Source organism: Mus caroli, unplaced genomic scaffold (genome assembly GCF_978045245.1).
Source record: "Mus caroli unplaced genomic scaffold, Mus_caroli_1 scaffold_7, whole genome shotgun sequence".
In the NCBI taxonomy this organism is placed as follows: Eukaryota; Metazoa; Chordata; class Mammalia; order Rodentia; family Muridae; genus Mus; species Mus caroli.
This window is the reverse complement of record NW_028227262.1, coordinates 127,831,464-127,857,544: the sequence shown is the minus strand read 5'-3', so window position 1 is coordinate 127,857,544 and position 26,081 is coordinate 127,831,464. Positions and strand designations below refer to the sequence as shown.

The following is a 26,081-nucleotide window of genomic DNA, read 5'->3' as shown; positions in this document are numbered from 1 at the left end:
TTAATCCCAGCACTCAGGAGGCAGAGGCAGGCAAATTTCTAAGTTTGAGGTCATCCTGGTCTACAAAGTGAGTTCCAGGACAGCCAGGGCTATACAGAGAAACCCTGTCTCAAAAAACCAATATATATATATTGTGTAATATATATATATATATCATATTGTCCTATCTGTTTCTCAGGAAATGAATATAAGACAGTCTTTGGTGATGTTGGGCTAATGACCTTTGTCTCTGTCTGCAGTACTGAGGTATAAATATGAGTCTTTAATGCATAAGAAAAATTAGTGTAGATGTTCTAATATTTAGTTAATGATAAATTTTAGAATGAAAGGTGAACCACTCAAGGATCCACATTTTCAATTAGATGAGAAAAGTAAGTTCAAAAGATCTGTTATGTAACACAGTGACTACAGCTGATAATGTATTTAAAAAGCAAAGCATTCAGGAAATATCCATGCTGATGGCTCAAACCTTTGAAATGCAATACTTCAATTATTTCATTTTACTCCCTCAATCGTCTCTGAAATGTAAATTTTGACTATATAGTTTCATCTTTGTATTAAGTCTGTCTTCCCTTTACAATAATTCATTTTAAGCAGACAGTTCATAAGAAGGGCAATGTTTCTTTCTCAAATATGTAAGTAAACCATAGCCCTAGGTGGTCACCTACAACATGTTTGGCTTTGTAGTTTGGCATTAAACAGTCAGTGTTGATATTTTTCAACATCATATTTAGCTTTTAAAATGTACAGTAAATTGTATTATCCACGATGCACTAGGAATGAGATACATTAGTTAATAAAAAATGTTCTAGAGTGGAGTGGATCTTGGAAGTCAGTAGGCCAAGTTTCCATCTTTTCTAAAGCTTGGAGAAAATTTAGTGACATTAGCAAAGTGTGCCCAGTAAGAGTTCTGGGCAGCGTCTTCCACATAAGCAATGGTCAGAATCAACTTTTTCAGACCTCTGGGAATTAGACAAAGACTTGAAGCAATCCAAGTAGTGTTTATTCCAGAAGGCACCTGGGTCTCAAGAAGAGCAGAAAGCTTTGAATGTCCACTGTTCAATCTCTCATCTGCACTAGTCTTGAAAACCAGTCTACGTCCACGGTGGATGCTGGCTACAGAAGAGCAGAATAGAGTTGATGCCCTTTAAAGGTGTAATTCCTAACAAGAATTGTCGTCGTTATTTGTCAGCTCTGGTGGCTATCTAGAACCCTAGGCTGTTTTTATGTGACTTTAGAGTTCAGCAAGTGTAGTAGCTTTGTCCCTGGAAATGTCCACTAAAGAACCTCAGAGCATCTGTTGATCACAGCAGCAATTTGAGGTGTGGGTTGGTAGTTGTACATCTTTGAGCCAAACCATTTCTTAAGAGACCTCATAGTTAAGGAACAGTAAGTCAACCTATGTTATATGTGGAAGAGCTCTATCTGTATATGAGATTTGAGAAAGTTACACACATGCCCATTAGCTTGGTAGGCCCAACAATCTCACTTCTAAATGGCCTCAAGATTCTTTGACAAAGGGCTAGGAGACTTACTGGCTCCAATCACTTCAAGAAATCTCTGTTCATTCACTAACTGACCACACCCCAAACTACCTGAGCAGCAACTTCAAAAGCCACTCATAACAAAACACAGACTTTACAAAATTAGTGTAGAAAATTTAATAGGTTAACAATGAACCACAAGAAACTTTCATGGCACAGTGTGAAGGGTTCTTAAATAATTTGAAATGTCCAGCAGGAAGGAAGAAAGAAATGTACAAGGAGGGAGAAAAGGAATGAAAGGAGGGAGAAAGGAGGGAGAGAGAGGGCAGAAGGGAACAGAGAGGGACAGAGAGGGAGGAAAGGAAAAGAGAAAATTACATGACATACAAAGAAAGAAGAAAGGCTCACATGTAAAATATAAAAATGTTTTAAAGCACTGGTTCTCAGCCTTCCTAGTGTTGTGACCCATTAATACAGTTAGCTATGTTGGGGTGACTCCCACAACCATGAAATTATTTTTATTGCAACTTCAGACCTGTAATTTTGCTATGGGTTTTCTGGTGGTTTTAGGCTAGTCCTGTAAAAGGGACATTTGACCTTCCTAAGGGATCGCAACCCACAGGTTTTAAAGGAATCCTTAAGTTGCAATTCTAATGAGACTTCCTGTCTCACTAGTGAGTCTTATCAATACTACCTCTTCTTTTTCTGACAGGCCTCTTATACTCTAAACTGGCTTAAATTAATTCACTAAGTAGTGGAGAATGGCCATGAATTTCTATTCTCCTTCCTCTACTTCCTGATTGCTGAGATTACAGCTATGTGCCACCACACCTGGTTTATTTGATGTTAGGAACCTAATCCAAGGATCCCTGCATTCTACAACTGAGCTAAGTACTCCATATAACTAGCTCTTAGCAGTCATGTCTTGCTGGAAGTGCCTTTCTAACAGGATGCACTAGTTCTAGTTCTGTGCTCAGTCTATTCCTTCCCATACAACAGGGTCACCTCAGCCTCACTTTAGCCCTCCATGTAATCTATTATCTGGATAATATAACCCAGTTCTTCTAGCTTTTCAAATGTATATGCCTAGCCCCTAATGATCATTTTGGAGGGATCTTGTTTTAATACAGGGTTTCACTGTGTAACCCTGGCTATCCTGAAGCTCGCTCTGTAAACTGGCCAGCCTCGAAAAGTCATCTGCCTGACTCTACCTCCTGAGTGCTGGGATTAAAGGCATGCACTACTACAGCCTGGCTCCCTAATAATCTTTTTCTGGATTGGGCTGAGTTTGTCAACATTACATTGAAAATGGTAAAGCTTCTAATCATTAAAAAAAAAAAAAAAAAAAAAAAAAAAAAAACATTAAAAAAATGCAGGAGAGTTTTAAGAAAACCAAGTCTCTTGGTTTGGATTCAGGTGAAAACACGCTCCTTGGTCCATCCAGAATACTAACCATGGAATTGTGTTGATGTACCTCTAGACCAGATGTGATTTTCTTCTACACCAGGACACTACGAAAAGACTTGATCTCTTCCTTAGGATGAGAACATAGAGTTGACGCAGAGAAGAGATTCTAACAGAGTCCTCTGCTTTTCAGTCAATGTGTCAAACATGACTTCATTATTTTCTCTACAGATTTGCATCTGTCAGACGATACAGAATTTATAGTCCTTAAGTTTGTCCCATATAAAATTATATTATATTCTCTTCTATTGAGGGCCTCCTGGGACCAAGCAGTGGTGGCACATGCCTTTAATCTCAGAACTTGGGAGACAGGGGCAGGGAGATCTTTGAGTTTCTGGCTAGCCTGGTCTACAGTGTGAATTCCAGGATAACCAGGGCTACATAGAGAAACCATGACTCAAAAACAAAACAAAACAAAACAAAGAACCTATTGAAAGTTTATAAATTATGCAAATGAAATACAGTGACATCTCTATTACCAGAAAACCAAATGACCAAACTCTGCTGATGTACAATATACTAACTAAACTTGGCTTATGCCCTGCTGAGGTACTGTCCTGATAAATTTTAAAGAATACTATATATATATATATATATATATATATATATATATATATATATGTGTGTGTGTGTGTGTGTGTGTGTGTGTGTGTGTTGTGTGTGTGTGTATATGCATATATATATATATATATATATATATATATATATATATATATCCCTAAATTGGTGAAAATAAAATTGAAAACATTTTCCTAGATATATTATAAAGTTCCACTTGAAAAGCAATGCTTTGGAATTCTCCTCCCTTTGAGAAATTTGACCATTTACCCTTGCAGCATGAAGATCATGCAGAAAAGCATGGCTCCTTTTCAGGGGTCTGTCAGGAAGCTTACAGGCAGCGGGATACTCAACTACAGCAACTGGTCACCCTTGTATGGAGCGTACCTGCTTGGTTTTTCCTGTCCCTTCACCTTGACTTTTCAGTTCTATTTATATTTCATTATTAACTCACTGCATCTTATATGCTGAATTAGATTCTTTATTTAATAAAAGGCACAAAGTATGAGCGTATAAATAACAGCTCAAATTTCTCTCAGGTGAACACAATTTAACACATCTTTGTGACTCAAAACAATCTTGCAGTATAATAAATACTATGCTGAGTACCAGCGAAGCATTTCCACGAGTGCCTAAAGTCAGATTCACAGATTAACTTTTCAAACCAACCTTCTACATAGGGTCATTTTCTTCTCCTTTCTTCCTCTACATTCATCACAGAGGTAGCCCCAGCCTTCAGGTTTCATTTACACCATGCTTCCCAAAGAAATTAAGTCAGAATGTCACCCTGACCTTACTTTGAGCCACTGAAATAATTATAAATCTAGTTTACACTTTTCCAGTGTAAAACTGAACTGCTGAAAGTAGAATACTAGGCCTAGACAAAACAATAAGGGCATATGCTTGCATGGCCTATCATTGTTTATAACAAGCTAGGTGAGCACAGGGTCCCTAATGAAGGAGTTAGAGAAAGGACTGACGGAGTTGAAGGGGTTTGCAACCCCATGGGAGGAACAACAATATCAACCAACCAGAACCCCCAGAGCTCCCAGGGACTAAACCACCAACCAAAGAGTACACATGGAGGGTTCTATGGCTCCAGCTGCATATGTAGCAGAGGATTGTCTTGTTGGGCATCATTGGGAGGAGAGGCGCTTGGTCCTGTGAAGGCTCCATGCCCCACTGTAGGGGAATGCCAGGGCAAGGAAGAGAGGGGGTGAGTGAGTTGGGGAATACCCTCACAGAAGCAGGAGGAGAGGGGATAGGATAGGGGGATTCCGAAGGACAGGAGGAAACTGGGAAAGGGGATAACATTTGAAATGTAAATAAAGAAAATACCTAATTAAAAAAATAAAAGAAAAAACAAACTTCCTAAGTGTAAGTTAAAAAAAAAATAGAAATGGTGGAGATCAAAAATGTATTTTATTTTTGTTCATCATAGGAAAGAAGTGGATTTCATTCATTTGCTTATTTGCAGATAAAATATTCGGAGGTGATTTTACTTAAATACGTTTTTATCTTAAATAAAGCCATGTGAATCCTATGCTAATAACCTCAGATAATTCAAAGGTATGAATAAGACTTCCTGGCTCATCTACTTTCCTTGCTGCAATATTAAAATTCTTGTCAACTATTAACCATAAATAACAACACTGCATTTATAAGAAGAAAAAGAAAGAAAAAAAACACATAAATTTCTCTATTTCCAAGCATCTATTTGAAGGCACGTCAGGATGCCTCATTTCACTTGAGGAAATTATACACTTGAAATTATTCTCTGATCTATCTCCAAAATGAGTTTCTAAAATTGGAAGAACACCCATGGCTTTTCAGTACTCAATATTCTCAGGCCACATCAGAAATCCAGGCAGTCCTTGAAAGGGTTATGAAGATAAAGGAGAAATACGATCGAGCTGCCGATATATGCATAACAGTATTGATATTTTTATAATTGATTTTTGATGACAAACATGACTCTCAAGTTTGAAATGAGTGTGGTAATTATCAGGTACAAATATATAATATATAATTATAATATAATATATAATTTTCAGTATATATATTTTCAATATATAATAAGTGCTTCCGTAAAGGAAGGCCTAGACAGTACGTCCTAAAGCATTCACCTCTAAAGAGTGAACACTAATGCAGAAGTTATTTTAGTATTTTTGAATGCACGACAGATCCTCAAATTGCCCACAGGATATAGGCAGCATTATCAAATGCAGAAACGCAATGCTTGGCTCCACACTTCACAATTTGACCAAAACTGCATATAAAGAGTCTGGAGTCTAAAAACTCCCCAAGCACACTCAGGTTTCTACAGCTGAAGAGGGCCCATGCCTGGCTCACACGGGGGTTTATTTGTAGACCCCTTCTAATGTGACTTGTTCACCCAGACTACCGGAAGACGGGGAAAGGAGAAATTGCAGATTATCAAAATCCTTGACCTGAAAAATCCACCTTTAGTTAGCACAAAAACACATAGCCAGAAGATGTACTCTTTTTTGTTAGTATAAGCAGAATGAAGGCCAACACAGCTAGTTAAAAACTTAATTGCAGTGCACTAATTTTTTCTATTTAATTCAATGAAGTCCCTAATAAATTGCTGTTATGGGTGTCATTAGCTACCACTGTGCACGGAAAAAATATATGCTTATTACATGCCAAGTAGTGTGCAGAAGATTTATGTTTATCTGTGTGCTACTGATATTGTATCTAATAGACAAGAAATTTGAGGCTTAGAATTGAAAAATGTTAATAAACTCATTTTGCTCTTTACCATGTATTTATCACTAGAGATATCTAAGCCCGGGCCCCTGAAGCAAGCAGATTCAGGCTTAGTCAAGTCCCAACCATACAACCTGAGGCCAAATCTATTGTCTCTTCCTAGGTTACTTTTTCACAAAATGCTGATAATACTGAGAGAACTGCCTTAGGGTTTTAATGAGCTAATACATTTAACACGATCAATCAGAATTCTGTGTCAATGAGTATCCTTTTTGAAAAATTCGGTGTTTCTGTCAGGGCTTACACCCCTGATCCTAAAGGAGGCAGTCAGTTTTTAGACTAAACATGAAAGCACACTGCAGAAGCAGGGTCCTGTGACTGTGAACTTCTGCTCACCTGCTTCCTTTTGTTGTTGTGTTGTTGTGTTGTTTTGTTTGTTTGTTTTTGTTTTTTGTCCTCAAAGTAAGGTAGAGATAGTAAATTTCTAATTCTCTAAAGCAAGCTGTAAAACCTAAGAACTCACTTCCTAATGTCCTCCTCCCCCTGAAATCCAATGGTTAGTGATCTGCAATTGGGTTTTTAACTAGCTGTATTCTCTCTCATTTTGCTCACTCTAACAGAAAAGTCTGCATCTTCTTGCTCTGAGGTTTTGTGCTAACCGGAGATGGATTTTTCAGGTCAAGGACTTTGGTAATCTGCAGTTTCCCCTTTTCCTGTCCACACCGAGCAGACAGAGACCATGATGAAGAGACAGCGGAAAGAACCTGAAGGTGGACGTGCTGACATCGCTCCCGTCTGGTCTGGACAAGCTCCTTCAGTGTTCTACACTTTCATTCATTAGATTTCAGGGAAGAGTTCTCTCCAGGAGAGAACTGTTTGGATGTTCACTTCCCATGGTACCTTTCCATGTGAGAGTTCTTACGAGTAAGTGTTAAGCTGTCTTAAAGCCATGTCAGCCTTGACTCTTGGGGTGGGTGAGGAACCAATATTGTACTTTGCCTCCCTAATTTTCTACCTCAAGTCTAGATCCTCACCTAAATCCCATGCCTCATCCCATTCTTTTTTTAAGATTTTTTTATTTAATGCACATGGGTACACTGTAGCTGACTTCAGACACACCAGAAGAGGGCATTGGATCCCATTACAGATGGTTGTGAGTCACCATGTGGTTGCTGGTCATTGAACTCAGGACCTCTGGAAGGGCAATTAGTGCTCTTAACCTCTGAGACATCTCTCTAGCTCCTCTCATCCCATTCTTTACAACACCAGCATTAGGATTAAAAAACAAACAAAAAAACAAAAAACAAAACAAACAAACAAAAACAGATCTAAACTAATAGCTACGTAACATACTTTTGCAAGCCGACATCCTATGAAGGCTTTTTATGGCGCTACACTCTTCAAGCAAATACTGCTAGTCTCTCTGAATAAAGCAGAGGAGGAAAGTGGTCGCTCTCAACAGTGAATCAGGAAGAGGAAATTCGCAATTGAAAGAACAATGCATTTGTATACCTGCAGCAAAACTGCCAGAGCGCTTCCAAACCAGATTAGATCAAGCAAAGCCTGAAGATAAAAGCCTGCTCTGGGCCCCTACCAGCCACAAACAACCAGAACTGGTCCTGCGGGGACTTTGATAAAACAGACAAGACCCAAGCCAGAGTCAACCTGATCCTGCTGGCAGTTTAGAAGGAGATAATGAAGCCAGAAGAAAGGCAGGAGGGAAGATCTCTGAGTTTATATAAAGAACCCCAGAAAGGAATTTCTTAGGGAAATTCCATCTAACTAACCACTGAGCCTGAAAAGCTGCCTACCGGTCACCATGCAGGCAGGGGTCTCTCTGTGTGTTTATCTGGATGTGTAGACTCATTATTAATAAATCAGTATCCCACGACTGCTTTGTAATAAGACTTCCTTTCATAGGAATGCCTCAAATTTGTGAGTGCAGTTGCCTTTTGACTCGGCAATTACAGACTGTAAAACCTGTGTGTTAGCAGACCATATGGAGCTATTCATAACCCAGCCCCTGCTTGGTGTGACATGGCGATGGAGCCATTCTCTTCACTCGCTGTCAGTTCTAACTTTGCACCATTGCTTACCTGGGCGTGACCTTTTCTACCACCTACTCATCAAATGCTTTCTTCTCCTGGTATATGAGTACACCGTTGCTCTCTTCATACACACCAGAACAGAGCATCGGATCCCATTACAGATGGTTGTGAGTCACCATGTGGTTGCCGGGAATTGAACTCAGGACCTCTGAAAGAGCAGTAGGTGCTCTTAACCGCTGCACCATCTCTCCATCCCTTCTAGCCCCCTTTATGGCTATTTGTTAGTGACTCAGTCAACTTGCCTGCCTGAAGGGCTAACCTCATGCCCCTTCTAACTCCTTGAAGCTCTCTATCATTTTCACTCCTAATTTCTTGTGTGTATCATGTGTGAAGATTTTCTTGGTCCTGAGGATAATCCCACACAAACCAAAGAATAAGGTGACATAGGCGAAAATCAACTGGCCCTCTCAGTAGGTAGAGTTCAATGGAAGGCTGTACTTATTTCCCACCACAGCACTTTTGTACCCATAACACTTTGTTATCTCTCCACCTCAGCTCAGAAATACTAAGGGAAATTATTAGCAGGGTATCGGGTGTGAAAAATGCTTCCATACGTAAAGGATACTAATTGTTAGGAGTGGTCAAAGACATTAAGAGGAGAGGAACACTAACAAACAACTCTGAGGGCTGAGAAGTCGCTCAGAAAATAAAGAAAATGTATACTGATTGTTTTCAAGTACGGATGAATAAAAGGGGAGGGGCAAGAACAGAAGCACACAGCATCTCAATGAGGACAGGGCTCGCTTGTGCATCCACTGCACTCAGCCCACACACTAAACAATATGCTAATAGGAGGTTGAAGACTTCAAACAACATGGATGACCAAGTTCTAGGTTGTTTTTACTTCTTTTTAATTACTCCATGTCCATCTGTACGTCACAGTTTTCGCAATAATTCTGCTGTTGATTTACCCAGAGTTCCCAATTCTCCATATCTCATCCTCCATCCCATATCCTCTTGAGAAACTTTGCTCAGGTTGGACGGCCATCAGCACTAGTTCTGATGGCTCCTGCTAGCTTGAATCTCCCTTGATCCCAAAGTTTCCTTTGAACACCTTTCCATTCACTGATGCTCACCTGTTCCTTAACTAAGTCCCCACCCCTGGCCTCCAGTCCAGGGTCACTGTGTCCTGCAGGTCAAATAACAGAAAAGCATGATCATCCCTTCATTTCTACCCTTATAGGCCTTTCTGATATCCTTTATGGGCAGAGGAGGAGGAGAAGGAGGAAGAGGAGGAGGAGGAAGAGCAGGGGGAGGAGGAATAAAACAACCTTCTAAAACAGTGGTTCTCAACCTTCCTAATGTTGCAACTCTCTAACATATTTCTTCATGTTGTAGAGACTCCCAACCATAAAATTATTTTAATTGTTGCTTCATAACCGTTATTTTGCTACTATTATGAATCCTAACATAAATATTTGATATGCAGGCTATCTGCTATATGATCTCTGTGAAAGAGTCATTTGCCTCCCCCCCAAATGGGGTCAGAGCACACAAGTTGAAATACCTGGTTTATAGTAATATATTTGCTTAAAAGAAAGTCTAGGGGTTTAAAGTAAAAAATGTCCCAAAGACAGCCTGCTGTGTGATCTCACTCTGCCCTGTCCTTAGAGAAATAACTGAGAACATTACTTTTCTTAAGATGTAGTCAATACATTTGTACTGGCTAGTTTTGTGTCAACTTGACACAGCTGGAGTTATCACAGAGAAAGGAGCTTCAGTTGAGGAAATGCCTCCATGAGATCCAACTGTAAGGCATTTTCTCAATTAGTGATCAAGGGGGAAGGGCCCCTTGTGGATGGAACCATCTCTGGGCTGGTAGTCTTGGGTTCTATAAGAGTGCAGATTTTGCTGAAAGGACCCAGATATCTAGTCTCTTGTGAGACTAGACCGGGGCCTGGCAAACACAGAAGTGGATGCTCACAGTCATCTATTGAATGGATCACAGGGTTCCCAATGGAAGAGCTAGAGAAAGTACCCAAGGAGCTAAAGGGATCTGCAACCCTATAGGTGGAACAACATTATGAACTAACCAGTACCCCGGAGCTCTTGACTCTAGCTGCATATGTATCATAAGATGGCCTAGTCGGCCATCACTGGAAAGAGAGGCCCATTGGACACGCAAACTTTATATGCCCCAGTACAGGGGAACGCCAGGGCCAAAAAAATGGGAATGGGTGGGTAGGGAAGTGGGGGGGGGGTATGGGGGACTTTTGGGTAGCATTGGAAATGTAATTGAGGAAAATACGTAATAAAAAATATTAAAAATTTTTTAAAAAAAGAAAAAAAAAGAGTGCAGGCTGAGCAAGCCAGGAGAAGCAAGCCAATAAAGAACATCCCTCCATGGCCTCTGCATCAGCTCCTGCTTCCTGACCTGCTTGAGTTCCAGTCCTGACTTCCTTGGTGATGAACAGCAATGTGGAAGAGTAAGCTGAATAAACCCTTTCCTCCCCAACTTGTTTCTTGGTTATGATGTTTGTGCAGGAATAGAAACCCTGACTAAGACAATATTTTAGCAGTCATCTCTCTTTTAACCACAAAACAAGGAAATGTCACATGTCCCGCACTTGTGTTTTGCTTGGCTTTCTGCACCTCTTTGCTTTACAATTTGCCTGGGTTTTACCTTCGTCTGTTCTTCTTGAGCTGGTACACTGGAGCCTTTGTCTTGCCTTGAAAGTCCTATGTATGGTTTGTTTCCTGTCTGAGATAAAGACTACAGCTATTCTCTCAAAGTCCCTTGAGGGATTGATTAAAGCAGTGGCTGCCATTCCCCAGCAAAATGCACACAAAATACTGAAGGTAGCTTGGATGGCATAACTTGTAGTTCCTCCAAGATCCCAAATTCATGGGCAGCAGGTCCAAGATTCCTGCTATGTGAAACTTTCTAACATCCTTCATATGTACTTCCTCCACTGCTCCCTCTCTTTCTCCCTCTCCCTCTCCCTATGTCTCTGTCTGTCTGTGTCTGTCTGTCTGCCTGTCTGTCTCCTCCAGGTCAAGCCTAAACATTGCACCCTTGTAACTAGAGAAAGAAGAGGTGCAGCACACTGAATCTCACCAACCTCATTTCTAAGTCTGAAGCCTGGCTGAGCCTGAGTCTGACACCCTCCATCTAAAAACACAGTGATGCAGACACTTCCCAAGAACGGGGTACCAGGAATCCAAGGAGCACTGGTCCTGGCCACCTGAACTTTGGTACTTGCAATTCCCTAAGCCAAAAATACTCTTTGCAGTCTTTGCACAGCTGAGTCCTTATCTCCAATTCCGTTAAAATTCTACCTTTCAAGACAGCCTCACCCTGTCTCGGGAAGCACCCTCAGCAAGAAAGCCTCACCCTATTACGGAGTAAACACTTGCAAGTGTTTACTGCCCTGTGGTTTTTTGTTTTTTTTTTTTTTTCCTGTAATTGTCTTTTTCTTCTTGTTGCTAAATGTCTATACTACTGTCCTTTAAGCTACCAGAAAGGATTTTGTCACAATGTTCTACACTGTGTGTGGAATCCAGGACAGTTACAAAATACGCAAAAGCAAAGTGAGAGGCAGAGATAGTCACGCATGAAATTATAGTAAGCCTATTCTTTTATTCAAGGGTACACACTGATGATTGTGGACGTCAAGGGTTTCCATGCCAACCCTCAATGCACCTCTGGTGAGGAGGATATTTCTACAATGTGCAGTTGTTGCTATATTTCTGCTCTATCATTTTTCAAAGGTTTCAAAACGTGTCATAAAATATTATTGGGTCAGGGAACCGGGCAGGCCACCAGATGGTTGCAAATGATTTATTTCCCTGATTTCAGACTTCTGAAGAAAGAGTGTAGGAAGAAAGCAGGTCCTTATCTCAGAGCTTAGAGAATATGGAAGATAAAGGGGCCTTGAAGTCTGTCTGTTACAGTCACTCTTAATTTAAAAGCCTGTTCCACAGCACCTGTTGACATGGCTATCCGACCTTGACTTTAATATTTTTAGCAATGAGACACTGGCTTACAAGATAGCCTGTCTCATGATTGGACAGATTTTGATGAACAAGGTCTTCCTTCCATTGATGCAAAATGTCCTTCCTGTAACTTCTGGCCCTTGGTGCAATGCTGCGTGTGCTTCGTTCCTGATCTGAATTAGAAATTTTGAGATATTCGAAGACATCTAATACGTTTTCCCTTCTTTTCGCCAACTTCAGAAGAATCCTGTCCAAGCCTCCAGTTCTTAGTCACTCATTTCACCATTTAAACACTCATTTTGCAGGCGGATGATCTCAGAATGCTTATTTTTTAATTATGGACCTAATCGTACTTGAGCCATAAAGCTACTAAATGATCCCCTTTTGAAAGTCAATTATGCATATAACTGTACTGTTATCATCACTAATATCAGCATCAGTTGCTCCTTGTAAAATTCAAAAGCAGATTGCTCTGATACAACCAACCTAACCAGAGGTCTGTGTCTGAAATCAATTTACAGTTGTCCACATCAGCTGACTATTGAAAGTGTTTAAATTAATCTGGGTTATCATTTAGCACATGTACAACAATGTGGCTTCCTCCAATCTTTTTCCATTAGGCAGTATAGAAAGAAACCATCAGCAGAAAGAATCCCATTACAGAGCATTAGAAAGCACAGTCTAAGCCACTCCGGGAAAAGTGAATTGAGTTTTACCAGAAGAAAATTATATAAAATATAAAAATGAATAATTTTCAGCTAAATAAAGTAAAAATGAAGAGAGATGATCCGCATTCAGATTCTGAAGAGGTGTACGGTGGTACTAGGATCTCAGCCATTCTTCTAACACATCATTAGCACCAAGGCAGAAACTCACCCACAGTGCTAGAAGCACTGACTTTCAATGTTGGCTTGCTGTTTCTCAGAACTAGCCAATGAGCAAATTTATACTAGGAACACTGATAGGATTCAACACACACACTCACATTCTGTAACCACCTATTCTTTTAATGAATAAGAGTAAGTTATAATGTTATAAAAATCTCCACAGTTGTTTCCATTTAACACTTGCAGAAGTATTGAGTCCTGTGTTTTGTAGCATAAAATATCATGGCTTGGCCCCGGCATAGTCTCACAAGAGACAGCTATATCTGGGTCCTTTCAGGAAAATCTTGCTAGTGTATGCAATGGTATCAGCATTTGGAAGCTGATTGTGGGGAAGTGGATGATCACAGTCAGCTATTGGATGGATCACAGGGCCCCCAATGGAGGAGCTAGAGAAAGTACCCAAGGAGCTAAAGGGGTCTGCAACCCTATAGGTAGAACAACAATATGAACTAACCAGTACCCCCCCAGAGCTTGTGTCTCTATCTGCATATGTATCATAAGATGGCCTAGTCGGCCATCATTGGGAAGAGAGACCCCTTGGTCTTGCAAACTTTATATGCCTCAGTACAGGGGAACGCCAGAGCCAAGAAGTGGGAATGGGTGGGTGGGGGAGTGGGTGGGGGAGGGTGTGGGGGACTTTTGGGATAGCATTGGAAATGTAAATGAAATAAATACCTAATAAAAAAACTCACGGCTTGCTTGCACTTGCTCATGTTCTACAATATCCACTAGACAACAGAGATGTCGGCCTTTCACTGAGGAAACTGGAAACTCTGACTCTACCATGTTGTGTTGAGTTAACTGTATCTGATGCATCCTTTGTGTTACTGAAGCCAAATGCATCATAACATGTTCAAAGAAAGAAAAGCCAAGCTATTGGATTCAGAGTCTTCAGTACTGTGAGGAATTTCAGTACACATTTTTATTATCTTTTAAAATAAGCAAGCTGGGCTATTCAGTTGTTTCGACAATTCTGGTTATAGGTTACGCTGTGTGTGTCCTCACAAAATTTATGTTTAATCTATTTTCCTCACGGCTCTGATTTTATAACAACTGGGTTGTTGAAGATGTAATGAAGCGATGATGAACCCAAACTGCAGAACACTGGGCTCCAAGGTGACCTGTCTGGGGACATTTGGAGACAGAAACACACATGGAAAATACCATACGAAGAGAAAAACAGACCGTTAAAACATTTCTACAAGAAATGGGAGGAGAGGCAGTCAATGAGCCCTTCCTCCCAGCCTTTGAAGGAGCTGACCTGACCTTGTAAGCATAGAGATCTTGAATTTCCACTCTGTCAAACTGCAAACCTGTTTCTGTTGTGGAAGCCACTCAGCTTGCAACGTTCAGATTAATTCATATCAGATAGTGTGCAGGATAAAGTGTGTATCTCTACTACTGACTTTGTAAGGCAGCCTTTAAAAAAAAAAGTGGACAAGTATGTGTGTGTGTGGGGGGAGGTATATTCTCCTAAGGCACATAAAAGGCATCTATTTTAAAAGTCCTGAGGTGCAGTGGGAGAGATGGCTCAGCGGGTACTTATTTGTTATACAAACATTAGAGCCTGAGTTCAAATCCCCAGCACCCACAGAAATTCTGGGCATAGCAGCACACATCTGCACTCCCAGTACTTGAGTTAGGAGAGACAGATAGATGCCAGAGGCTTGCTTGCCAACCAGCCTAGGCAAGACAGCAAGCTCCAGGTTCAGTGAGACTCTAGCTCAAAATCCAACGCAAGCAATGGAGGAAGACAACTAAAGTCTACCTCTGCCTCTATATGCACACATTTAGTGCATGTGTGCCTGGATGTATATACACAGTTCATACTCACACTCTCGCACATGCACACACACACACATGCACATGTTATTACTACAAACATATCGTAGAAACATATTCTTATTCTATTATAAGCACTCTAAATATTTAGGTTAAGCCCAAAGTGTTCAGCAGTGTTCCATGAGTACACGTCCACAGGTAGGAATATAGTTAGTGAAATTGAAGAAATGATTTTTTTTTTTTTTGGTTTTTCAAGACAGGGTTTCTCTGTGTAGCCCTGGATGTCCTGGAACTCATTTTGTAGACCAGGCTGGCCTCAAACTCAGAAATCCGCCTGCCTCTACCTCCTGAGTGCTGGGTGTGCACCACCATGCTCGGTTTAAGAAATGAAAATTTAAGTACTCAATCTAATTTAATGAAAATAATCACACTTAGCCAGTGGCTACTGTAACTTACAGCAAAACTTTAATTAACTTGTGTGTGTGTGCCTCATTTTAGGTGTATACATGTGTGTGCAGGAGCCTATAGAGATCAGAGGAGGTGCCAAATCCCTTGGAACTAGAGTTAAAGGTGGAGTTATAGTTTTTAGACACAAAGTGAGCATTAGGAGCTAAACCCCAGTTCTCTGTAAGAGCAGTAAGTAATGTTTTTAACCATTTCACTGAGCCATCTCTGTAGCCCAGCTTACAGTTAAACTTTACATTTTTAACTTGAGACTGGTATCCCATTACTCACTGTGAAACCCCTAAGGTCAAAGGCACATAAGAACTACTACGAAATAGCAACTGAGTTCTGGAAGAATGCACAATAAGTGAATTTGGGGGGCACAAAGTGGTTGATTTTTAAACCCAGTAAAATGTTTCAGCAAACTAAAACTGAGATTGCTGGTTACTACCAGCAGGGGGAACCAGAGAGCAGCTCACATAATTTTCTCAGGAGAGTTTCTTCTCTCTTACGTCAAGGCCCTAAACCAGTCTGCCCAGGCTTCCCGCACAGAACCTGTTAGCTGCATGATCTGCACGTGCCTATTTTCAAGAGCTCTAGAAGAGCACAATAGGATCCGACTGTAGGCGTTAAAGTGTAAAATCTAATTAATGAGAATGGTTATTTAAAAAAAAAAAGGTAAAATTCAATTAATGATAGAACTGGGTCTTTCCCACTCCTGTTTGTTGAAATATGGTTATTGTGATTTTTCACTTTTTAAAAAAATCATATATCAGAGATAAAAGAAAAATAAGGTCTAATGATTTACACAAGTGGAAATTTAATCAGCCTAGGGTTGAAGAGTGTTTGGGGATGTTTGTCCAGGGTACGATGCCCACACATGGTCTTACCTCTTGGTACAGGTCACTGAGATCTTCCTGGTGAGCCTGCTTGGAGCAGCCTGGGAACTCCCTGACACAGCAGGAGTCGGGAGGCCAGTCCATTTCTGTCATTTCCAACCAGTCAGTGAAGTACACCACTCCACAGCACTTAAACTGGAACAGAATCACCAGTCACACTTAGAAACGACACAGAACAGCTTTTGTTTAACCTAATAGAAATAAGAGAGCTGATGTCTTAAATGTTTGTACTGAGTAAAACATCTCGTATCAGCCTGAGATGTCTGTGCATTCTATCTTGAGGATGAAAACATCATACAGGAACATCAAACTCACCATTCCATAATGGAACAGTTCTGAACTGTGACACCCACCCCTCCTAAAAGCAAGACTGTGTCACAGTCTCCAACTTCAAGATGTTTTGCAGAAGATCGCAGTGATGAAAGAATTGGCAACCATACTTACAAATTCAATAGCTAGTCTTTCATTATCATTAACTTCTAGTCAGTAGGGAGTAGCTAACCATTTTGCTTATTATCTATTCACTAGTATAACTAAAAGTTCAACTATTGTGATGAAAGTTTCCACAAATTCTATGGAAAACAAAACAACTTGTTGACCGAAACTCACATCTCAAAAGTAGCCAGCCAGTCTTGGTTTCCTTAATCAAGGCAAAAATTCTGTAAATAGATATCTGTCTGACTTATTATTATCCAGGGGAGTGATATTCCTGATAAGCTAGCATATTATATCATTATAATCTCAGAAAAATAATGGTGTGCCTAGCTTGAATGTAGCTGAACTTGAGAATGTGAGCTTGTCTTGCTCTAAGCCTTGTTAAGAAGAACGCTTTCGGTTGTGCTTCACCAAAGATTATCAGAAACGCTGATGAAAGCTTACAAACAGGGCTTGAAGGCATGTGCAGACTGGATTTAGAAAAAGCAACTGTGATCAGGACAGCTTTGCCCTTGGATAACAGAGAAATCCTCTTCTATATAGGCGGAAGGAAGGAATATGGGCAGTCACGGAGAAGAACCCTGCCAAGAGGGATGGTTATGCAAATTACTTAGCCCAGGAGACCAATCTGTGCTCAAGATTAACACTGAATCATAAAATATCACAATCCAGCGCCATTTCAAAGCTTAACCAAAACCAACTTGGAAGGATTCCGAATTCCTCATGCAACAGCAAGCGAGGAAAATGCTCAGTGTGCTTGGGACATTTCCACTCACTTGCCTAAAACGCTTATGAGTTAAAGAGCTTATGATTTGAAAGGAAAGCGGTATCACAAAAGCACCTTGAGTGATAAGCTGTTAATACTGAGAGTTCTGAGAAACTTATAAGACATTTTCCGTATTGTTTAGAAAGCGTGGGTGCACCACAAACATCACAACTACGCAACATCGTAGCACCACAAGGTTAACATAAACTTCGGAGATTCTGACACAAAGCACTGGGGGTCCTGAAAATAAAGCGCATCTTTAAAGACTCCGCTTTCTAAATATTTTAAACGATGGCATTTTGAGGTCACTATTTGAAAAGTCTTTGACCCAGAGAAAACTGTCTTTCCCCATTTCTTAGAGGGGCAAGCCTTTCCAAGCGGCAAGCCAGGGCCATTCTCAGAGCACCCTACTTCCAGTCACAATGGAGCAGCCCATTTATCTGGCTTTGTCAGGAAATGAAGACTTCCATAGCAGTAGCTTTTCCAAATAACTTGAACATGCTGTGTTCAGTGCCAACATTGTTAAAGAGCTGCTGACATCCGTTCTTTCCTACGCAGTTGTTTCAGAGCCTATCCACAGAGGACAGTGGATCTGTACGGAGGCTTTCTGAACCTCCTGAAGGTGAACTCAGTATTACACCAGCTCAAGTCTGTGCTCTGTCACTACCTGCCAAGACAACAGATTCATTCCAAGGTAGCTCTGCTCCAAGCTGATGCTATGTTAAGCTCTAGAAAACACAATAGAATCATTATTTTTACATGTAAATAAACTGAGCCCCTCAATAGGTGAAGGGACTTTCTGATTGGTCAGTAAATGGCAGCAACTGTGATTCCAAAGGTTATACAAGTGCTACCATTAAATAAATATGGTTTTATTGATTAATGTTGTTTAAAATAAGGTATTAGGAAGTGTCACTAAGAATTATGCAAGATCCATTCAGTTACAGCCCATGTGCAGGATCACAACAAATGAGTTCCAACGGCTCGTTTATTGTAGAAGAGAAAAAGTGTCCTAGGCTGAGTTGTCTCTCCCATTCTAAATTTTTATGTTAAAATTCTAACCCCTATACTTCAGAATGAGATTGTTCATGTCAAGAGAGCCACTGGAAAGGTAACTAATTTAAAATAGGGTCAACAGCATGGGCTTAATCAGGTATGAATAATATCCTTATAGGAAGAGGAAATTAAACATGGACACATATAAAGACAAGACAATGGGAAGACGACATGGGACGAAGGCTTTTACATGCCAAAGGGAGAGGCTTCAAAGGGCAGCAACATTGACACTCTTGAACATTCGGCCTCCAGAAAAGTGAGTAGACACTTGTCCTGAGTGACCACGTGTGTGACACTTCAGTGTGGCAGTCCTGCCAGACTAATAAAGGGCTTTGAATGCCTTCTGGATATTTGGATGGATTTGCCACTCTTTTTATGCAAACTAGAATTGTGAGGTAAGAGAGAATATTTCAAGTGAAGCCAGGATATAGATAGCATTTGTAGCACTTGTATATGGTCCATGGAGGTGGAACACTGAAAGAAGGAAAAAGGGCTCACTATTTCTCAACCTGGGTTATCACACTTTGCATTCTAAGTTCCAGAAAATAAAGATTCTGGGAGCTCTAGCAGGGGCAGTTCCTGAACACAGCTTACTATAAATGCCCTGGTGCTTCACACGTCTTTTCATTGTGTTGTTTTCAGTCTAATTGTGCAACAAACAAACAAAGTCAGGAAGCAACGGAATAACAGGAAATCTGTGTGACACTGATAATTTCACCATCTCAGCAAGAGTGGCACAAAGCCAGGTTTGGAGACTGCCCTAGACTTAAACCTCTGCCATGAGCATAGGCAGAGCAGAATGAGTAGCTAGCTGGCTATCTAGTGAGATACTCCTTCTCAAACACGTCCTGGTCCAGAGCTTGAGAAAGGAAGGCAAGCTAAGATGCTTAACTTAGTCTCCTAGGGATGCCATTCCATTCACAAGGAAAAAACTTAGGAGAACTGGTCTGAGGCAAAATCGATGATTAACCTCAAGTCACTAGATTTCCACTTGAGATTCTTGGATGAAATGTAAAACAGTTTGGAACAAAAGTATGTCATGTAATGTCACTATTAATAAGCATATGATAAATGAGTCCAAGCTGATGATCCCATTCACTCTTTTTGACACTCCATGAAGTGAGCACGTGTATTGGTCCTATTTCATAGGCATGGAAACTGAGGCTTACGGAGATAAGTGAACTGATACTAGGTAACAGAGCTAGCATTTGAACCAAGGACAACCTGACTTAAAAAAAAAAAATGTTCATACTATCTAAATTCCCAGTGGGGGAAAAAAACTTTTAAAATGTTAAAGTAATGCTTAAAACATGGGACATGGGTATCTCTAAAAGTAGAAAATTATCATAAAAGAGAGAGATCTAAGTAAAACTTTGGATATTTATTAAATAGTCATTAAATAGAAACTTGAGAGTAGCTCACCCACACTTCTAAACAAGCTTATGTAGGCTAGAAGAAATGAGGAGGAGAGATGTATGTGAGACGAAAAGACACACATGGAGTGACTCAAGGCATGCTGGGAAAAACCTGCACCAGTGGTCTACACAGACTTGAGTGACTCAAGGCATGCTGGGGGAAAAAAAATGTCCCAGTGATGTCTACACAGGCTTGAGTGACTCAAGGCATGCTAGAGAAAAAAAACAAAACAAAACAACTGCACCAGTGATGACTATGCAGGCTTCAGGTTTCCATTCAGATAAATGATCAAAACCAAAGCTTTGAACGCCTGTTTTGACAAGCTGCCACTTATTCTATACTTTCTACCTCCAGGAACAACAGCACTTACCTCTCTTTGAAAATAATTCCAAGCGTGCGTAAGCCATCTATACCTCGGTAAGCCGTAATTTGTCATTCTGGCTTTCAAAGTAACCATATCTGACCACTGTACTGGCACCTGGAGATGAAACGCAAATGATCAACACACAAGCACAAACCAGCCAGGCAAAAGCTCACTCACATACGAAAATCTTGAGCACACCGACAACGCTCATACCACACAAAATACAGACTGGATTAAAGTTGGCAAATACTATTTCAGTTTATACTTGCCTATGAATTCAGCTCAGGTGAATAAACCTGACACTGAAGAAACTGATGTGGGAATTAAGAACTAGGATACAGAAAGGGGATATGCGTGTATAAGCCTCAAAAACCTAAGATAAGGGTAATTTTGAAATCTAATTGAAAATGGTAATATCAGGCTGGGCAGATGGCTCAGTGTCTAAGAATATCTGCTGCACAGTGTAAGGACCTGGGCTCAGATTCCCATCAAAAGGAAAAGGCTCAATATGGCCTATAACCCCAGCACTGCAGGAGGAAGGAAAAAGGGCAGAGACCAGAGGGTCACAGGTGCTTAAGGGTACCAACCTAGCAGAAAATGCCAATCTCTAGCTTCAATGAGAGATGCTGTCTCAGAGGAATAAGGCAGGGATCAAGATACCAGTTCTGCTCAGATCCCCACATCTGAGCATGTGTGTGTGTGTGTACATATACATATATATGTAGATGATATGAACACATATGCACACAGCATACATAGGCAAGGAAGTTTTGATTAAAAATTAAATTTAAAAATAGTAATAGTGGCTGAGAGTCAAATATAGGTGGATCTGTGTAAATTCAAGGTCAGCCTGGTCTACAAAGCAAGTTCTAGGACAGTCAGAGCTGTCTCAGGAAAAAAAAAAAAATTAAGGTCAGTAGAAGTAAGTTAAAAAAATTTCTTAGCCACAGAAATCTCCTATTTTATTTCATTTCTAGGTAGTTGTTGGTTCTTTTGTTTTGTTTTTAATTTTTGGTTTTGGTTTTGGTTTGGTTTGTTTGGTTTGGTTCACTTGAAAATACATAATGCAAAAAAATTTAGCAAGTTCATTGTGAATACATTCTATTCATATGGTTTAGTAACATTCAGAAAACCAGCCAAAGTTCAAGCTACCCACTATAAATTATTATTAACTTATATCCGTTAGGGCATAAAGTGAATGGAACTAAAATAAATTCTCAAGAAATATGTCATCTGAACCCATTAATATTATGGACAGATTTTTTAAACTGGAGTGCTGGATAGGAGGTGAGTGTGGAGAAACAAGAAACAGCATGAGGGAACAGACAGATGTCAAGCCTCTTGACTTAGTTAATAGAATTTTTTTTTTACTAAATTTTTGCTTTCCAAAACAAACACTGGCTGTTTCTTCACTGTGGCCACCATCAATCTGAAACCAAATGTGGCAAGAAAACAGAGGCCCATTGAGGTCCTGGCTCCACACACTGGGCTCTGGCCAGGAAGCAGAGCACACAGTGAAGGGCTTGCTTGCATGAACCCGCTTAAAGCACAAAGCGCATTCTATGTAAAGGTTGGATTCTGCGAAACTTGGCAGATAATAAACTTTAACGACACTTTTCTCTTACATTGTTATTAGTACAGAAGCAATAAAAGTCTTAGGACTTTTCTCATTCTGCAAGGCTGCTTTCCAAATTTCACTTTTAAATGGCCCTTCCTTCTTTGCTCCTGGTGATGTAATGGGGAAGATTTACACAAGCAAAAACAATGACGTGTGCCCAATGGTGTGTGCCCGTGGCTGAAATGGCAGTGCGTGTGCGTTCACTCAGTGCCCCAGGAGCTGAAGCCACTGGGGACAGGACAAGGGAACCGGAACAGGGACCAAGCAAATGTAGGTTCCGTTGTCTTCTTATGCTTCCTAGAATCAAGGCATCTCCTGTCAAGAGACTAAATTAACTCATCCTAAGCTTCCCACAGCTTTATCAAATATTTACAATGTACCAGCAAGGCATATACTTCATAACCCAACGAGAAAATCCATAGAACAAATGGGATGTGGAGCTTCACGAAAATACCACAGCACTCCGATGGTGAGACGTGCCAGCCATGAAGGCAAGAAGAACTGCCATGAATTTGAAGACGCACTGCACTCCATAGTGCATTCTAAGCTAGCTTGGGCTATGAAGTAAGATCCTGTCTCTAAATTAAGTAAATAAAAGAATCCATAGAAAGTCACTCATTTCCTAAAACGTTTTCATCACCAAATAGCACACAACCAAAAGCTGAGGTTAAAACGGATCAGGAGTTATTTATATGATTGATTCTTCTGTTGTTTGTATGCCAGGATGTAGGTCATTTTTCAAAACCAAAAGCAGGGTAAATTCCTTACAGTTAAAGCAAAAATCTGGGCCCCACTACCTATTTTTATCTTCTAATATATAAAGTTTGTAGGGATAACATGAAAATATAACTGAAAGAAAGCAAGACAGTTCCAGTTTAAGGGGAAGTCGTCATTATTGTTTTGTTTTGTTTTGTTTTTCTTTTTTCACATACATTCTTGATTTTATATTGAGCTCTGGAGGACCTTCCCTGACCCTTCACCTTCTCTCAGATTCTGTCTTCCTCCTTGACCTCTCCCAGGTGGAACTATGAATTTCTTCACAGAGCTGTGAACGCTAGCGCAGCGGGCACAGGTAAACTGCAATAGGCAGAGCCCACATTCATCTGCAGTAGCCACTGAATACACCCAGTCTCAAAACACTCCAGCTTCACCACAAAATCTTTAATATCTATACTGACAACAGAAATAACTTCAACTGTATTACACAAGTGCCGAATGGTCTGCTTATCTCGGACACAAATACTTTTTAACTGCTTAAAATTCACCAGGAACTCCTCAGGTGCACAGGCCCCACCTTTTCCCATTGTTCTAACTGAGCACATCTGAGCTGAGGAATGCCCATGATTAAGAATCACTTTGACAGCCTCCCCAAAAGGCCCAAGGGCAAAAAATGTTGAAAAGCACCATTTTGAGGAAACCTAGTGAGTCTGTAAGGCACTGACACCAGCTAACATTCACAGACATGCGAAGGAATGCCATTCCACACTGAGAACAACTGTAGTAACTTCACCACTGAAGTGAACAAACCCAGCAATAGCCAGCACAAGCAAGGGCCAGGGTGGGATGCCGGGAGGGGGAGAATTGACAAATGACAGAGCAATTGGTAGAAGGGACCTGGAAAACTCCTTTTTCCGCTCTAAGGAAGCTATGAAAGTTTCTCTAGTGGGTTCAATGGTCAAAATAAGAGGGAAACGGCTGATCTCCTGTTTTCAAGCAGTCAGGTCTCAAGCTTTTACACCAAGGTGAGCACACAGCAAGCCTTCAAATGCGTTCCGCAAAGGGCAGTGTGGCTCCACTTGTTGAAAACAGTGGCTTCCTCTTCACCTATTTCAGCTGTGGCCAGCAAGGGTGGGGGCTAAAAGGGGTACTGCAGCACTGGCATGGCAGTGAGCACATGCCAAAGTCCTCATTACTAACTCAAAAGCTGGGATCATTCTCTTAGGTTAGTCTCAGTCCATGATGTCCACACTTAGGAATGAAACATGTATCACAGTATCACAAGATAAAGATTTTAAATTATGACTTGAAAATGTATATGTATATGCATACATATATTTACATACACATACACATATATATATATAATTTTTTCAGAAATAGTGGGAATGTTCACCTTATTGTGTAATGTGTTCATGCAAAGTAACAACCATGTAGCACAGTCACTCTCCAGAGTCTGACTCCAAGGTCAACCTGGATGTTGTTCCAGACTTTGACTGTGTCCCCCTGGGAACTCACCATAACCTCCTGCTCGTATGTCCACACACCACAAGCCAGTTCTACACAGAAGATGACGAGTAAAGTTCCGAAGTACTGCAGAAAGAGAGAGGGAGCCGTTAACACAAAACCACTAAAGGCAAATGTTACTAGGGCTTGTGTTTACCTACGATACGAAGACAGGGCTCCTCTTCAGAGAGCTCTGAGCCTACAGCCAGCTACAGATAACCATCAGGACCCACCTAAATGGGCAGGTATTTTGACATTAGTCAGCAGCTAGGGTAAATCTTTTACAAATACCAATCGTTTTATCGACCTGAGTAATAACTGATATAGTATAATTTAATAAAGCTGTATCAAGTTCTCTGAAAAGTTATGGCTAGTTCCTCTTAAAGAGGATGAGGTGAGATCTGCGAGGTCAGGGTTTCACCTGGTGCATATTTTTTTTTTCACTTTCTTCTTGGCAAGGAGGGGGGTGCTTCTTTACCTTTGTAAAAAGGACAACCTAGAAAAAAATGTCAACTACTCATGCTAAATGAAGTTGAACAGTGGGTCTCAACTGTGGGAAGCGGCCCTTGAGAGGCCTTCAAGGGCAAACAGGTAACAAAACTGACTGCGGTATTGAAAACACAAATAAAAGAGTCAGTATTCCTGAACAGCAAGAAGACCTTCGACAAAGAGATTAGAGAAGGTTAGGCAGATAAAAATGATGTAAACAAAAAGCACAGAGTAGGTCAGTAGTAATGCAAAGCATCAAGGAAGACTAGGACACACCGGAAGAGGAATGACAGACCAAAATTGAAAGGCAAACTAAAGCCGGAACCCTGGAGCACACCAGATGACCTACTAATGGACTTTAAATACATCACGCAGGCAGTAAGGTGGCGTCTCTCAATGTATCTGCATAAGAGAAAGACGTGGTGGGTTAAATAATGTCAGGATGATAATTAATTTGAAAGAGAAGGGCTGAGGGGTGAGTTAAAAAGCTTAGAAGGCAGCAAAGAGGGGGTTTGCTGTAGACCTGACTTTATGTGGTAGTCTTGCTAACAAATAGGAAACAATGCCTTCTAGCAGTTCAGCAAAAGACCCTGGACCAGCTGGATTGATAGATGGAGAGAGAAAGATGTATCTCCCTAAAGCAGAGAAATAGGATGGAGTAACTAACACCCCTGTGGAAGGACAGACAAAAACACGAACTTTATTTGAAATATATAAAAACACATTCCAGTAGAAGTATTAACCTCAGAACTCAGGTACCTGAGAGTGGAACTGGAAATTATTCTTTTATTAGAAACAGAGTAACTTTTGAATAATGTTCTATTTCTATTTCTCAACCTCCTAACTTAATCTAGAGTCTCCTGAAACAGTAAGATCCAATTGGACACACACACACACACACACACACACACACACACACACACACGAAGAAGTAAGTGTAACAGGTAGGTGACGTGACTTAAGGATGCGCCCAGTAAATTTCATGGACCAGAGTTTTTCAGCATCTGTTCTGTGTGTTCTTCCTTACCACCCCCATGGAAGGAGTCAACTTTACAAAAAGAAGCAAGCAGTGAAAACCAGGGGAAGATTGGGCTTCTAAGAAGTTCCCTCCTCTGATTCCAGCAGGAATAGAACAAAACTGAGCTAGCTCATGAGTCTTCTACTCCCTGTGCAGTATGAGATTGGGAGGTAGTACTGGATTGTGGTACCTCGGATTACCTCCTTGCTTCCAGTCAAAGCTCTGTGAAGAGCAGTCACCTAAATGTGTTCTTCACCACAGGGTGCTTGATAAATTCTCGTCACGCAAAATAATAAGCGAAAACAGCAGAAATGAATTGATAGTGGTTAGAGTTTGCACGGGCCGTAATCTTGAAAGAACCTCTTAATAAAAGTGATCTTTAAGAGGAAGTAAAGCTTCGGGCA

General features: G+C 40.6%; 1 protein-coding gene across 2 annotated transcripts in view; it reads right to left on the bottom strand.

Moving 5' to 3' along the window:
- Positions 1–26,081, bottom strand: part of Tspan12 (tetraspanin 12) — a 104,119-nt gene that overhangs the window by 6,964 nt on the left and 71,074 nt on the right. For both annotated transcript variants that reach the window (XM_021165686.3, XM_021165685.2), the window contains exons 6-8: positions 24,183–24,257; positions 20,336–20,443; positions 16,284–16,427 (exon numbers count right to left, since the gene is read on the bottom strand). In XM_021165686.3, the coding sequence (XP_021021345.1) occupies positions 16,284–16,427; positions 20,336–20,443; positions 24,183–24,257 (327 nt within the window). The remainder of the gene's footprint in view (positions 1–16,283; positions 16,428–20,335; positions 20,444–24,182; positions 24,258–26,081) is intronic.